The 16,017-nt window shown below is 40.8% G+C and overlaps 1 protein-coding gene across 34 annotated transcripts in view; it reads right to left on the bottom strand.

The window, feature by feature from the left end:
• BMPR1B (bone morphogenetic protein receptor type 1B) overlaps positions 1-16,017 on the bottom strand; it is a 454,241-nt gene that overhangs the window by 32,381 nt on the left and 405,843 nt on the right. For all 34 annotated transcript variants that reach the window (XM_055085847.1, XM_028491661.2, XM_055085860.1 and 31 more), the window contains 2 exons: positions 13,921-14,113; positions 12,823-13,120 (listed from right to left, as the gene is read on the bottom strand). In XM_055085847.1, coding sequence (XP_054941822.1) covers positions 12,823-13,120; positions 13,921-14,113 — 491 coding nt within the window. The remainder of the gene's footprint in view (positions 1-12,822; positions 13,121-13,920; positions 14,114-16,017) is intronic.

The raw sequence follows: 16,017 nt of genomic DNA, 5'->3' as shown, positions 1-16,017 counted from the left end.
CGGGCTTCGGTCGGATCCCAGGGAGAGGACTGGGGTTGGCGGCGTGAACACAGCCGGAAGGGACTAGTGCGCCACGGCTGGCCGGAAGGGAGTCCGGGAGAAGTCTGGAGCTGCCGAAGAGGCAGGAGACCATTGTTTCGGGGTGCGCGAGGAGAGGGGATTCAGAGCGCCGCCTAAACGAGCTCCAGAGACAGGCACGAGCCGTGGCTACCAGCACGGACCCCAGAGACGGGCATGAGACGCTAAGGCCGCTGCTGCCGCCACCAAGAAGCCTGTGTGCGAGCACAGGTCACTCTCCACACCTCCCCTCCCGGGAGCCTGTTCAGCCCGCCACTGCCAGGGTCCCGGGATCCAGGGACAGCTTCCCCGGGAGAATGCACGGCGCGCCTCAGGCTGGTACAACGTCACGCTGGCCTCTGCCGCCGTAGGCTCGCCCCGCATCTGTACCCCTCCCTCTCCCTGGCCTCAGTGAGCCAGAGCCCCCAAAGCAGATGCTCTGTTAACTGCATCCTGTCTGAGCAAAGAACAGATGCCTTCAGGCGACCTACATGCAGAGGCGGGGCCAAATCCAAAGCTGAACCCTGGGAACTGTGCAAACAAAGAAGAGAAAGGGAAATCTCTCCCAGCAGCCTCAGGAGCAGTGGATTAAAGCTCCACAATCAACTTGATGTACCCTGCATCTGTGGAACACCTGACTAGACAAGGAATCATCCCAAATTGAGGAGGTGGACTTCGGGAGCAACGATATATTTTTTTTTTTTCCTTTTTCTCTATTTGTGAGTGTGTATGTGTGTGCTTCTTTGTGTGATTTTGTCTGTATATGTTTGCTTTTACCATTTGTCCTAGGGTTCTGTCTGTCTGCTTTCTTTTTTTAGTATAGTTTTTTGCGCTTGTTATCACTGATGGATTTGTGTTTTGGTTTGGTTGCTCTTTTCTTTAATTATTACTTTTTAATTTTTTTAATTTTTAATTATTTTTTATTTTAATAACTTTATTTTATTTTTCTTTCTTTTTTTCTCCCTTTTTTTCTGAGCCATGTGGCTGACAGGGTCTTGGTGCTCTGACTGGGTGTCAGGCCTGTGCCTCTGAGGTGGGAGACCCGAGTTCAGGACAAGGGCCCACCAGAGACCTCCCAGCTCCACATAATATCAAACAGCGAGAGCTCTCCCAGACATCTCCAGCTCGGTGCTAAGACCCAGCTCCACTCAAAGACCAGCAAGCTCCAATGCTGGACACCCTATGCCAAACAACTAGCAAGACAGGAACACAAACCCACCCATTAGCAGAGAGGCTGCCTAAAATCATAATAAGGTCACAGACACCCCAAAACACACCACCGGATGTGGTCCTGCCTACCAGAAAGACAAGATCCAGCCTCATCCACCAGAACAGAGGCACTACTCACCTCCACCAGGAAGCCGACATAACCCAGTGAACCAACCTTAGCCACTGGGGGCAGACACCAAAAACAACAGGAACTATGAACCTGCAGCCTGCAAAAAGGACACCGAAACACAGTAAGATAAGCAAAATGAGGAGACAGAGAAACACACAGCAGATGAAGGAGCAAGGTAAAAACTCACCAGACCAAACAAATAAAGAGGAAATAGGCAGTCTACCTGAAAAAGAATTCAGAGTATTAATAGTAAATGTGATCCAAAATCATGGAAACACATTGGAGAAAATACAAGAAGCATTTAACAAGGACCCTGAAGAACTGAAGAGCAAACAAACAACGATGAACAACACAATAAATGAAATTAAAAATTCTCTATAAAGAACCAATAGCAGAATAACTGAGGCGGAAGAACGGATAAGAGACCTGGAAGAATAGGGGTCCCAGAAGAAGAAGAGAAAAAGAAAGGGACTGAGAAAATATTTGAAGAGATTACAGTTCAAAACTTCCCTAATATGGGAAAGGAAATAGTTAATCAAGTCCAGGAAGCATATAGACTCCCATACAGGATAAATCCAAGGAGAAACATGCCAAGACACATATTAATCAAACTATCAAAAATTAAATACAAAGAAAAAATATTAAAATCAGCAAGCGAAAAACAACAAATAATATACAAGGGAATCCCCATAAGGTTAAAAGCTGATCTTTTAGCAGAAACTCTGCAAGCCAGAAGGGAGTGGCAGGACATATTTAAAGTGATGAAAGGGAAAAACCTACAACCAAGATTACTCTACCCAGCAAGGATCTCATTCAGATTCCATGGAAAAATTAAACCTTTACAGACAAACAAAAGCTAAGAGAATTCAGCACCACCAAAGCAGCTTTACAACAAATGCTAAAGGAACTTCGCTAGGCAGGAAACACAAGAGAAGGAAAAGACCTAAAATAACAAACCAAAACAGTTAAGAATATGGGAATAGGAAAACATATAGATAATTACCTTAAATGTAAATGGATTAAATGCTCCAACCAAAAGAAATAGACTGGCTGAATGGATACAAAAACGAGACCCGTATATATGCTGCCTACGAGAGACCCACGTCAGACCTAGGGACACATACAGACTGAAAGTGAGGGGATGGAAAAAGATATTCCGTGCAAATGGAAATCAAAAGAAAGCTGAAGTAGAAATTCTCCTATCACACAAAATAGACTTTAAAACAAAGAGTATTACAAGAGACAAAGAAGGACACTACATAAGGATCAAGGGATCAATCCAAGAAGAAGATATAAAAATTGTAAATATTTATGCACCCAACATAGGAGTACCTCAGTACATAAGGCAAATGCTAACAGCCATAAAAGGGGAAATCGATAGTAACACAGTTGTAGTAGGGGACTTTAACACCCCACTTTCACCAATGGACAGATCATCCAAACTGAAAATAAATAAGGAAACACGAGCTTTAAATGACACATTAAGCAAGATGCACTTAATTTATATTTATAGGACATTCCATTCATAAACAGCAGAATACACTTTCTCTCAAGTGCTCATGGAACATTCTCCAGGATAGATCATATCTTGGGTAACAAATCAAGCCTCGGTAAATTTAAGAAAATTGAAATCGTATCAAGTATCTTTTCCGACCGAAACAAGAAACATCTCAAATAAACAACCTAAACTTACACCTAAAGCCATTAGAGAAAGAACAACAACAAAAAAAAAACCAAAGTTAGCAGAAGGAAAGAAATCATAAAGATCAGATCAGAAATAAATGAAAAAGAAATGAAGGAAACGATAGCAAAGATCAAAAAAACTAAGAGCTACTTCTGTGAGAAGATAAACAAAATTGATAAAACAATAGCCAGACTCATCAAGAAAAAAAAAGGAGAAGACTCAAATCAAGAGAATTAGAAATGAAAAAGGAGAAGTAACAACTGACACTGCAGAAATACAAAGGATCATGAGAGATTACTACAAGCAACTATATGCCAATAAAATGGACAACCTGGAAGAAATGGACAAATCTTACAAAAGCACAGCCTTCCAAGACTGAACCAGGAAGAAACAGAAAATATAAATAGACCAACCACAAGAAATGAAATTGAGACTGTGATTAAAAATCTTCCAACAAACAAAAACCCAGGCCCAGATGGCTTCACAGTCAAATTGTATCAAACATTTAGAGAAGCATTAACACCTATCCTTCTCAAACTCTTCCAAAATATAGCAGAGGGAGGAACACTTCCAATCTCCTTCAACAAGGCCACCATCACCCTGATAGCAAAACCAAAGATGTCACAAAAGAAGAAAACTACATGCCAATATCACTGATAAACATAGATGCAAAAATCCTCAACAAAATACTAGCAAACAGAATCCAAGAGCACATTTACAGGATCATACACCATGATCAAGTGGGGTTTATCCCAGGGATGCAAGCATTCTTCAATATATGCAAATCAATGTGATACACCATATTAACAAATTGAAGGAGAAAAACTGTATGATCATCTCAAAGCAGAAAAAGCTTTTGACAAAATTCAATACCCATTTATGATAAAACCCCCCCAGAAAGTAGGCATAGAGGGAATTTACCTCAACATAATAAAGGCCATATATGACAAACCCACAGCCAACATCGTTCTCAATGGTGAAAAACTGAAACCATTTCCACTAAGATCAGGAACAAGACAAGGTTGCCCAGTCTCACCACTATTATTCAACGTAGTTTTGGAACTTTTAGCCACAGAAATCAGAGAAGAAAAAGAAATAAAAGGAATCTAAATCGGAAAAGAAGAAGTAAAGCTGTCACTGTTTGCAGATGACATGATACTATACATAGAGGATCCTAAAGAAGCTACCAGAAAACTACTAGAGCTAATCAAAGAATTTTGTTATGTAGCAGGATACAGAATTAATGCAGAGAAATCTCTTGCATTCCTATACACTAATGATGAAAAATGAAAGAGAAATTAAGGAAACACTCCCATTTACCAATGCAACAAAAAGAATAAAATACCTAGGAATAAACCTACCTAAGGAGACAAAAGACCTGCAAGCAGAGAACTGTAAGACACTGATGAAAGAAATTGAAGATGATAGAAACAAATGGAGAGATACACCATGTTCTTGGATTGGAAGAATCAACATTGTGAAATAGACTATAGTACCCAAAGCAATCTACAGATTCAGTGCAATGTGTATCAAACTACCAATGGCAATTTTCACAAAACTAGAACAAAAAATTTCACAATTTGTATGGAAACACAAAATACCCTGAAGAGCCAAAGCAATCTTGAGAAAGAAAAACGGAGCTGGAGGAATCAGGCTCCCTCACCTCAGACTATACTACAAAGCTACAGTAATCAAGAGAGTATGATACTGGCACAAAAACAGAAATATAGATCGATGGAACAGGATAGAAAGCCCAGAGATAAACCCACGCACATATGGTCATCTTATCTTTGATAAAGGAGGCAAGAACATATAACGGAGAAAAGACAGCCTCTTCAATAAATGGTGCTTGGAAAACTGGACAGCTACATGTAAAAGAATGAAATTAGAACACTCCCTAACACCATAAACAAAAATAAACTCAAAATGGATTAAAGACCTAAATGTAAGGCCAGGCACTATAAAGCTCTTAGAGGAAAACATAAGCAGAACACTTCCTGACATAAATCACAGCAAGATCCTTTTTGACCTACCTCCTAGAGAAGTGGAAATAAAAACAAAAATGAACAAATGGGACCTAATTAAACTTAAAAGCTTTTGCACAGCAAAGGAAAACATAAGACGAAAAGACAACCCTCAGAATGGGAGAAAATATTTGCAAATGAAGCAACTGACAAAGGATTAATCTGCAAAATTTTACAAGCAGCTTATGCAGCTCAATATCAAAAAAACAAACAACCCAATCCAAGTATGGGCAGAAGATCTAAATAGACATTTCTCCAAAGAAGATATACAGATTGCCAACAGACACATGAAAGAATGCTCAACATCACAAATCATTACAGAAATGCAAATCAAAACAACAGTGAGGTATCACCTCACACCGGTCAGAATGGCCATCATCAAAAAATCTACAAACAGGGCTTCCCTGGTGGCGCAGCGGTTGCGCGAAAAGGGAACCCTCTTGCACTGTTGGTGGGAATGTAAATTGATACAGCCACTATGGAGAACAATATGGAGGTTATTTTAAAAACTAAAAATAGAACTACCATATGACCCAGCAATCCCACTACTGGGCATATACCCTGAGAAAACCATAATCAAAAAGAGTCATGTACCACAGTGTTCATTGCAGCTCTATTTACAATAGCCAGGACATGGAAGCAACCTAACTGTCCTCGACATATGAATGGATAAAGAAGATGTGGCGCATATATACAATGGAATATTACTCAGTGATACAAAGAAACGAAACTGAGTTATTTGTAGTGAGGTGGATGGACCTAGAGTCTGTCATACAGAGTGAAGTAAGTCAGAAAGAGAAAAACAAATACCGCATGCTAACACATATATATGGAATCAAAAAAATATGGTTCCCATGAACCTAGGGGCAGGACAGGAATAAATACACAGATGTAGAGAATGCACTTGAGGACATGGGGAGGGGGAAGGGTAAGCTGGGATGAAGTGAGAGAGTGGCATGGACATATATACACTACCAAAGGTAAAATAGATAGCTAGTGGAAGCAGCCGCATAGCTCATGGAGATCAGCTCAGTGCTTTGTGACCACCTAGAGGGGTGGGATAGGGAGGGTGGGAGGGAGACGCAAGGGGGAGAAGATATGGGGATATATGTATATGTAGAGCTGATTCACTTTGTTATACAGCAGAAGCTAACACAGCACTGTAAAGCAATTATACTCCAATAAAGATGTAAATAAATAAATAAATGAATTAATAGAGGGAAGGAAGGAAAGGAGGGTAACTTGGGAGGTTGGCGGTAAGGGGCAAGACAGCTGGAGAGAAGAGGGGTTCTCTCCCAGGCCCAGGGTTATGACAAGACACTAAGGTCCTGTAGGAAAAAAAAAAAAAAGGGAAAAATGTTCTGGTAGTGTGAATTTTAATAACTAAATTTCATGCAATACCCTACAACACACCCCAGTAAAGATGTGTTCAATCTTGAGCTGACGGTGTTTGGGGAAGAAAAGAATCAGCAGCTACATCACGTAGAAAAGGTACAACATGTATCAGAGGTGTAAGGCTGACGTGACAAAGAGGGAAGCGCATAGCACAGGGAGATCAGCTCGGTGCTTTGTGACCACCTAGAGGCGTGGGACAGGGAGGGTGGGAGGGAGACGCAAGGGGGAGAAGATATGGGGATATATGTATATGTAGAGCTGATTCACTTTGTTATACAGCAGAAGCTAACACAGCACTGTAAAGCAATTATACTCCAATAAAGATGTAAATAAATAAATAAATGAATTAATAGAGGGAAGGAAGGAAAGGAGGGTAACTTGGGAGGTTGGCGGTAAGGGGCAAGACAGCTGGAGAGAAGAGGGGTTCTCTCCCAGGCCCAGGGTTATGACAAGACACTAAGGTCCTGTAGGAAAAAAAAAAAAAAGGGAAAAATGTTCTGGTAGTGTGAATTTTAATAACTAAATTTCATGCAATACCCTACAACACACCCCAGTAAAGATGTGTTCAATCTTGAGCTGACGGTGTTTGGGGAAGAAAAGAATCAGCAGCTACATCACGTAGAAAAGGTACAACATGTATCAGAGGTGTAAGGCTGACGTGACAAAGAGGGAAGCAAGCTCCTTGGGATCCACAGCTGTGCTGTGAATGACACTGAGTTCCCTGCTGCACGAGGGAGGAACAGGGACAATAAAGCCTAATTTTATTTGAATCTCAAAACCTAGGGTGCCCTCAGCTGGGGTTCCATAAAGAGGCATGACAACCAAGTTCCTATTTCTGACCAACGTCAGCTGACTGACAGTGGCAGGATAAAAAAAAATGCCAGCGTGGTGAAGGAAGAGGTCCACGCTGATGACAAAGGGCCCCCTACGTGGACGCACACTTTGAGTGGCTCCTCTCACCTGGGGCCACCAAGTAAGTGAGAGATCTTAAGGCAACGGCTCCAAATGCGGAAGGAAAGCAAAGATGACTTTGATACTTTGTGTGTGAGAGAGAGAGACAGAAAGAGAGAGAGCAAGAGATAAAAGAAAAAGATACACGACTAAGATTTTCCTCTTCTCTTCTGAAGGTGCAAGGGAGGGGCACACTAAGGAGAAGACAGCAGAAGAAATGCACGCTACTGGAGATGTCACTTTGTCACTGACACTGTTTAGAACTTTGCACATGGTGATAAAGTTAATTGGTTTTATTGTCTAAAACTTACTGCTCGTACCAGGCGGCTGCCTGTAGTGTCCCCCCTCGGTCCAGCACTGGTGTCTACAGCGGCGTGTGGGCTGCAGGCATTAGCGTAACTGAGGGAGAGAATCAAAGAGCTCCCGTGGGTGCAGAAGGCTGAAAGTGGGGCCTCCCACCAGGACCCTGAGGGGACCGGAGGATGAATTTGAGCACCCCTACAATCTGGTGGAGCAGGGTGTGCCCTGCACTCTTGGCTATCATGTGCTGGAAGAAGGGCAGGAAGAAGATTATTATTTTGGTGGCAGGAAATAAAGGGGATATTTAAAAATATAGTATCTATCTTAACCTTACTTTATACTAAATATTTTTATGCTAATTAAGCTTCTAATTATAAATCCATAGCAGGATCAAGAAGTGTTACATACAGGAAAAAGCCACAGCATGTGTCAGCACGGTGCACACTCCCAGCGTCCCATCAGCTGAAGGGGGAGTTTCGTGGAATCACAGGCAGAGCCCACTGTGGCCAGAGGCCAGCTCGGGAATCGAGCTGTCAGCTCCAGCGAGGTGGCTCTACCTCACTGAGCCTTTGGGCATGTGTGGGTGGTCTTCTGCTGGACGTTGTTGATGTCTTTCACAGAGGAGAAAGGGAGAGAGGGAGAAGGGAGATAAAAAGGTAATAGAGAAAGAGGAGAAGCCGCTGGGCCTGTGCGTCTGGAGCCTGTGCTCCGTGGCGGGAGGGGCCATGGCAGTGAGAGGCCCGCGTACCACAAAAAATAAATAAATAAATAAATAATTTTTAAAAAAAATATGAACTGAACTTTAAAGAACAATGAAAAAAGGGCAAAGGGCAGGAGGCAGAAGACGTGAAGGAGGCCATTGGTTTGCTTGTGGCTCACAACTGATGTTTGAAATTAACTACACATGAAACATACCAGAGAATACTGAATTATCTCTTAGAGAGACTAAGATGACCTCCCAGAGCATGAAATATTCTCAGGAGCCTTCAGAAGAAGGGGCTGTGCACATCCTTTGTGTTTCCTGAAGTATCTTGTAAACAGCCATGGAACTGATTTGCTGAACTGAGCTCCGCCCGGTCAGATGTTAACCAAGGAGGAGAGTTTTCTACAGCAATTTGCAACAGAACTCATTACTCCTATGATTAAATCTTGAGAAATCTCAGGGTTTCTTAGAAACAGAACCCTGACATAAAAACGCTTCAACAGAAGATAAATAAGGCGGCAGAAACCCTGACGGGGAGCGCGGACTCTGCCACTACTGCTTGGTCTATGACTCTGGCCAGTGATCAAACCATGTCACTTTTTTAAAAAACCACTAAGTTATACAAACCAGAAGCAGTGGTAAAAATAATGACATTGAAAGAATGAGGACATTCAGTACCCTCTTGTCCTCTGCACTTGGACAATTCGATAATCATCAATTGGGAGATGTGTGTTACAGCCCAGTCTTCTTTGTAGGTTTTCTGTTTAAAATTTAATACCTGAGAGGCCCTAAGCCAGGATTTATTTCCCCCCTAAGAAAATATATCATTCTGTCACTGAAGTACCAGAGGGGCTGCTTGAACTTCCAGAGGGAAAAGTGAAAAGCTCTGTAAGTTCCTTCAAGGGATTTCACACGTCATTGTTTTCTCCTCCCAAGAGAGATTTGGGGTAACGGTAATGTCTGCCACGGCATCACCCGGATTAAACCTCTGCGGGCAGGAAATGCATCAGCACTTACATCATTTACAAGAGCATGCATGAAGAAACCAATACAGCATAAAAAAAATTAAATGAGCAGGAAATTTCTAATGCACAGTCTGCTTTCTCTGTGGCTCTCAACTTCCCTGGGAACCTCCCAGAAACGATTTAAAAGCCTGAGAGAACACTTACCACATAGGGACCAGGGTAAAGATTAAGTTCACAGGAAGTTCACACGTGAAGTCTGAGAACTCAACACTGGGTTAGCTTTGACCCCACTTATAATAAAATGCTGTAAATATCTGTGTGGGCACATGCCCCAAACAGGAAAGTCAGGAAAAGAGTGAAAAGCAAAGAAACGTATATAGCAAGGTTTAAAAGTGAGCCTCAAAAGATGAGAAGACCAAAGTTCTGTTGAAACATATAAAATAAAAACAGGAAAAGGACCTCAAATTATCAAATGCAACCTCCAATTTAATGTAGAGGAACCTGAGGCCCAGGATTGCAACTGGCCCCACAGCTGCTCTTTAGCCATATGAGGTCTGTGCCCCCAACGGGTGCAGGTATACATCTGAGGCAGTATCCTCATAGCCTTCCTCTCTTGATGAATTAGTCAATATACGCCAAATAAGTCTCTGATTCATTTCTTAAAGCACTTCCTTCCACTTCCTAAATCAGGGTTTGCATGAAATTTGAGAGTTCATTTAGTTCATTCCTGTTACGTTAAGCAGAACTAAGTTTCAGAAACTCACTTTCCTTGTTTCTTTTTGGGTCTATAAAGAAGATGAGCTCTTAATGACTTTGATATTGCCAACATTTATTGATTCAAAACAATGCTGGAATACCTATAATGGGTAACTCACTATGTCATGTCAAACGGGAAATACGTTAATTAATGTGGCATGGATCCTGCTCTCAAGATGCCCAAGGACTAGGAGGGCAAGACGAGGCATGTACTAAAATAATTATAATATCAGGCAGACAAGGGCCAGGAAATTACTACAGGAGTAGAATAGATGATGTCATTATTCCTACCTGGGGGATGAGTAAAGAGACATAAACGCAACTCTGAGACTGGTTACATTACATGGAGAAGCAAGGGCATTCCAAGCTAGATGCTATTCAGTCAAAGGCAAGGCAGTAGCAAACGCGGAGTATATATGGAGAAAACACAAATAGGTTCAGTTTTGCAAAAGAAAGCATACAAATTGGAGAGTCCGTGCGCTATAAAACTAGAAAGGTAGATTTAATCCAGAGCACGCAAGATCTCTGGAGCTACGAAAAAAATGCTTTTTCCCTTCATCCTATAGTCCATATGGAATCACTCATTTATCCTTCATACAAAATTCTGAAGCAACCCCTAAGTAATGGACACCAAGGAAAGGCACAAGGCATGTTAATTGGAGAAAAACACGGTATCTACCTCCAAGGAACTTAGTCTCCACTAGGAATGACACATAAGCAGCCGATGATGACCATACGGTAGTATGAGAAATGTCATGATAGCACGCCAGGGTCACATAGAAGGGTATAAGAAAAGTCACTGAAAATCAGGCTTGTAAGGGAAGAATAATAGGGGTCCCAAAGGAAGAAACTGAAGATAAGCAGTAGTTATTGAAACAGAAGAGGGGATGTTGGGTATTCAGAATAAAATAAAAGTATGTTAAAAACACTTGAAGGTGTGAGAAAGTACAAAGTGTTCAGAACAGAAACTACATTTTAACCCAGAGCCATAGGAAACTATGAAATTATGATGATGTCCAAAATTATGATTCAGGAAAATAAATCTGGCAGCAGCATGTAGAAAATAATTGGAAAGAGGAAATAACTACAAAATGTTTTACTCCAGAATCTAGAAAAATGGTAGGGAGGGCCCAAACTGGCCCAGTTCCGGTGAGAATATCTTGGACACAGAATTAATGCAACTGAGCAAATCACAAACTTAGGGAACAAAGGAAATGCCAGGCGCCTCACATTTTAGAATGGATTGACCAAAACTAGGAAGTAGGAAGGAAAGGCATCTGCAGCAGGAAATCGAGAAGTGGGAAAATATTCAAGAAACAGACAGAGAGCAGAACCCACAGAGAGAAAGGAGGAGAACGTGGAAGAAAGGTACATGAGGAACACAGGAGGAAGAAAGGCTTCTGGTGACAAAACCAATGTTGTCCCTCAGTAAAGGAGCTTCGGGAGAAAACAGAGCAGAAGCCAAATTGTAAAATATCATCAAGTACTAGATTGTGAAAGGAGATCACTCTTTGGAACTCTTGAGAAATTTAACAAGGGAGGAAAGGAGAAAGGCTGGTAATTTGAGAAGCATCATGGGAAAGTTTTTTGGTAGAGGAGACTTGAAAAAGGTCAGAAAAAATAATTCAGAAGAGAGAGAATTTAATCATCTTTATTGGCAGGCAATTCATATTTCTTACTTAAATCTACAGTCTGAAGCATTGCCTCCTGCTTTGCTTTTAAAGACTGAGAACTTCAATTTGCCGTCCTCTAAATGGTTGAAGACCTTCATATAGTTGGGACCTATTATTCTTATTACTCCTCAGTCTTCAGTTCTGGGTGAAAATACCAATCCATTAGTCCTTTCTCGTGAGTTTTATTCTTTGCCATGGCATCTCCTTTGAGCCCTTCTCTATAGTCTACAGAGTCTTTTGGGGGAAAAAAAAAAGCCATAAGAGGGTCCAACAATTTAATAAAGGCTAAGTCTAAACTGACATTTTAAAAAGGTAGGTATATGATGATCCCTCTATTCTTGTGGTTTGCAAACTCATTTTGTTTTGTTTTCAAAGCAGAAGAACCATTTCTTCTAATTACATCATCTACAAGATCAAAGGAGCTGCTATGAATAGAGCAAAGGTAAGCAAAACAGAGCCTCAACCATGGGGCATTCCTCCTCCCCAGCCCGCAGAAGCTATTGTAAAATAGTGCTGAATACTGACAGCGTGTTGCTTGTTTTTAACATTTCTCATATAATATCTATGCAAGTTATCCATCTTATATCATATAAAAATCACCTTTATCACTATATAATCTGGAGCTCTTTCCTGAAACCTTTTCCTACTTACAAATGTTATGCAGAATTCTGACCACACAATCCCGGACATGAGCTACCTCTTTTCAAAATAGCTTCATGACAGCTCAAACCTATGTGAACACTGTCTTGAAGCCAGGTCACTGATGAGCTTAGAAACAGTAGGACTGACCCAAACACTGTTTATTTGTTGTAAAGAAAATGTTTCTTCTTCTTCCCTCCACAGAAAAGTCAAAATTAATAAAATTTCTCCTCCACGAAATATCCTAAAAGCCCTGAGCTACAAAATGTATCGTCTATAAGAAGTGATAGAAAAGAACCATAAAAAGTATATTTGTTGTTCACATTTGATACTAACCTAATAAATTTAACAGCCAAGCCCAGATCGGCTATACAGCAAGTTCCATTTTTCTTCACCAGGATGTTCTTACTTTTCAGATCCCGATGGGCAATTGCTGGTTTGCCTTGAGTACTAAAGATTTCAGTGTGTAAGTGACACAGCCCACTGACAGAAGAATAGGCTAACTTCAGCATCGATTTAGTATCTAGGGTGGTGGACTTCAGGTAATCATAGAGGGAACCATTTTCATGATAATCTGTGATTAGGTACAGCTGGGTCCATGACCCCGTCCCTTTGATATCTGCAGCAATGAACCCTAAAAGGAAAAAAGACAAAAAGGGTTGGAGCTATGTGTTTTCTGAACATTATCAGGATAATTATTTTTTTCAACTATCACTCTTTGTCATAGGTGTCTTTTGTTTGACATTTCATTCAGTTTTCTGATCGTGCCTATGACAGTATTAAGTCACTAATACCAATCAGAGGCCATCGAAACAGCAGGAGGGGAGAAACACTAAGAGTTTGTATCTGAAAACAGGATCCCTTTCCAATCAGCAGTTGACATTTAAATGATCTTGAAGTTAACAGTAAATAGTTCCTGGTATTAGAGTTACACAGAAGACACTGTTTACAAAACAGGCACACACTCCATGATTAGCTTATACTCTTTCTACTTGAATGATCCAGGCTAGATCATTTCTAACTTGAGAAAATAAAAAAGGAAATCAATTATCAATATAAACTCCGGATATAAATAAACCCTGCAGATAAAATTCCCATAACTTTTCACAGCACTTAGACAAAAATGTGCTCCTTCAAATCCCTAAGAAACCTTAAGAAATTCTGGTATTGCACTTGCATTGCCTGTCCCGGAAGAAAAAACTTTTTGAACATGTTCCATTTCCAACCCACCGCTCATTCATAGAAGTGCCTTAGTCATTCCTCCTGCGAGGTCTCCCATTAGAAGCGTATAACGTTCTTGGGCTCTCATGCCAAGAAGAAAATGTCTATATATTTCATAACAGGTCTACACAGATGAGTTAATATGCAGATGTTAACAGAAAAAGAGAGGAAAGCTAGGAAACCCTGAACATTGCTATACAGACTTTTACTCACCCAAAATGTTTTCATGCCTCATCAGCACTGTCTGATATATTTCTGTCTCTCGGAACCAGCTGGCTTCCTCTGTGGTGAAGAACACTTTCACAGCTACCTTTTCGCCACGCCACTTTCCCATCCAAACTTCCCCATAGCGCCCTTTTCCAATCTGTTTCACCATCTGAATCTGCTTAGCTATCGTCCTCTGGACCTGTTAAATCCCAAAACACATTGTTAGTGCATTCACAGCACAACAGATTTGTTTAATCTTTTTTTTTTTTCCTTCAGAGAAGAAACGCATGTAAGATATATTTAGCCAGTAGTTTTTCTTTACATAGACAAGTTATTTGTATTTATTTATTAATTTATGCTGTCCTCTTTTAAATGTGTTTGAAATGGAATGTGGATTTTGAGTGTCTGAAGTATTGCTTCCAAATTATTAAGTATTTTGTTCTACCTGTTATTATTTTCACAGAGAAAAAACCTGAATGGGTTCACAGTAATTGGCAGAATAGAATACTTTTCACTTCTACCACTATAGTGGGATACTAGATACTCTGAAGGGAATCATGTCACTATACACTTGGATAAAATACAACCAAACAAAAATGTAACGCACTGTTGGGCACACATAGAAATAAAGGAAATCTCTGAGCAGGGAGGAGTGGAGGGAGGGAGGAAAAGAGGAAGGACAGAGTTAAGACCAGAGCAGGGATAGACAAGCATTCAGCCGCATATTCAAAAGCCAGGTTGCTGTCTGGGCAAAGAATAATACCAGCACTGAGATCTAGAATATGAACTTTGACCCCTTTAAAATTAGAGAAACTGAACCCCGGGCTTTAGCATTAAGCCAGACCACTGAATGGTACCAAATTTGCCCTAGGTTGGTAGCACACCATCACCATGGCTCCCGGCAAAAGCAAATACAAATCCTCTCTTGAGGAAATCATTTGCAGAATACGTTTCACTCCACCACTATGGTGAGATACTAGATGTTCTAAAGGAGCTCTTGCCACCATACAACTTTGATCGTGGATAAAATATAAGAAACAAAAAACTGTAATGCACTGTTGGGCTCACAAGGAAATAAAGGAAATCCCCAAGGTGGGGTTGGGGGGAGAAGGAGAGAAGGAAGAAAAGAAAATGGAGGGAGGGAGAGAAAGGAAAGAGAAAGAGAAGATCCCACAGAGTAAACACCTTAAAACAAAAGGAAACAGCCACTGCAAATGAGAGGCAGGAGAAACAACCCAAGCAGATTTAACCCCTTCAGATTACAGATACTGGAATTTTCAGATACAAAATGCCAAGAACACTACATGAGATGTGTGAAGAAATAGGAGACAGAATGAAATATAAGGAAACAGTAAGAAATTATTGAAAATTATACTTTGAGGTGGAAGAGCTGTCATAACAAGAAATGTAAAATGGAGACGTAAAACAGCCGATTAGAGCTGGGGAGAAAGTTAAGCTGCGAGGGAGCTCTGAAGAATTATAGAGTGCATCAGAGACAAAGAGAAGGAAAATATGAGAGTTAAATGGCATAAAGGTTATAAGTCTCTTTATACATGATCTTCATTCTAACGCTGCTTAAGTGCTTTAAGAACTCCATGACTGAAGGGGCTAAGTATTGGTGACCATTTACATAATTTGGGAGACATATATAAAGAATCTAACATAGAACTCTCATAAGACCTGGTCAGAAAATTGGGATGTACTCTTCGCAGAAACTTGCTTTGCATCAAGTAAACCCAAAGTGTTTCCTTCTGTATTTGCACTTTTAAGGGCCATTATACTGAGTCCACCCAGATAATCCAGAATAATCTCACTTCAAGGACAGCTGATGAGCAACCTTCATTCCCCTTTACCATGTAAAATGACAGAGTCTAGGGACACGGACATGGACATTTTGGGGGGGGCTACTACTCTACCTACCACAGATGTCTATCAGCTGGGATGTGTTCTGATTTTGCATAATGGATGATTTTTATCAATTCAAGAGGTAATGCTATCCATTGCCAGAACCATTACCAGCACTAATATCAGACTGAAAGCTTTTGGGGACAAGATAAAGTCCTTTTTTCTTTTCCTGTGAAAGAAGAATTTAAAAATAAAAGC

This window comes from Physeter macrocephalus, chromosome 7 (genome assembly GCF_002837175.3).
Source record: "Physeter macrocephalus isolate SW-GA chromosome 7, ASM283717v5, whole genome shotgun sequence".
Classification (NCBI taxonomy): Eukaryota; Metazoa; Chordata; class Mammalia; order Artiodactyla; family Physeteridae; genus Physeter; species Physeter macrocephalus.
The sequence above is the reverse complement of the archived record's forward strand: the minus strand, read 5'-3'. Positions and strand labels throughout refer to the sequence as shown.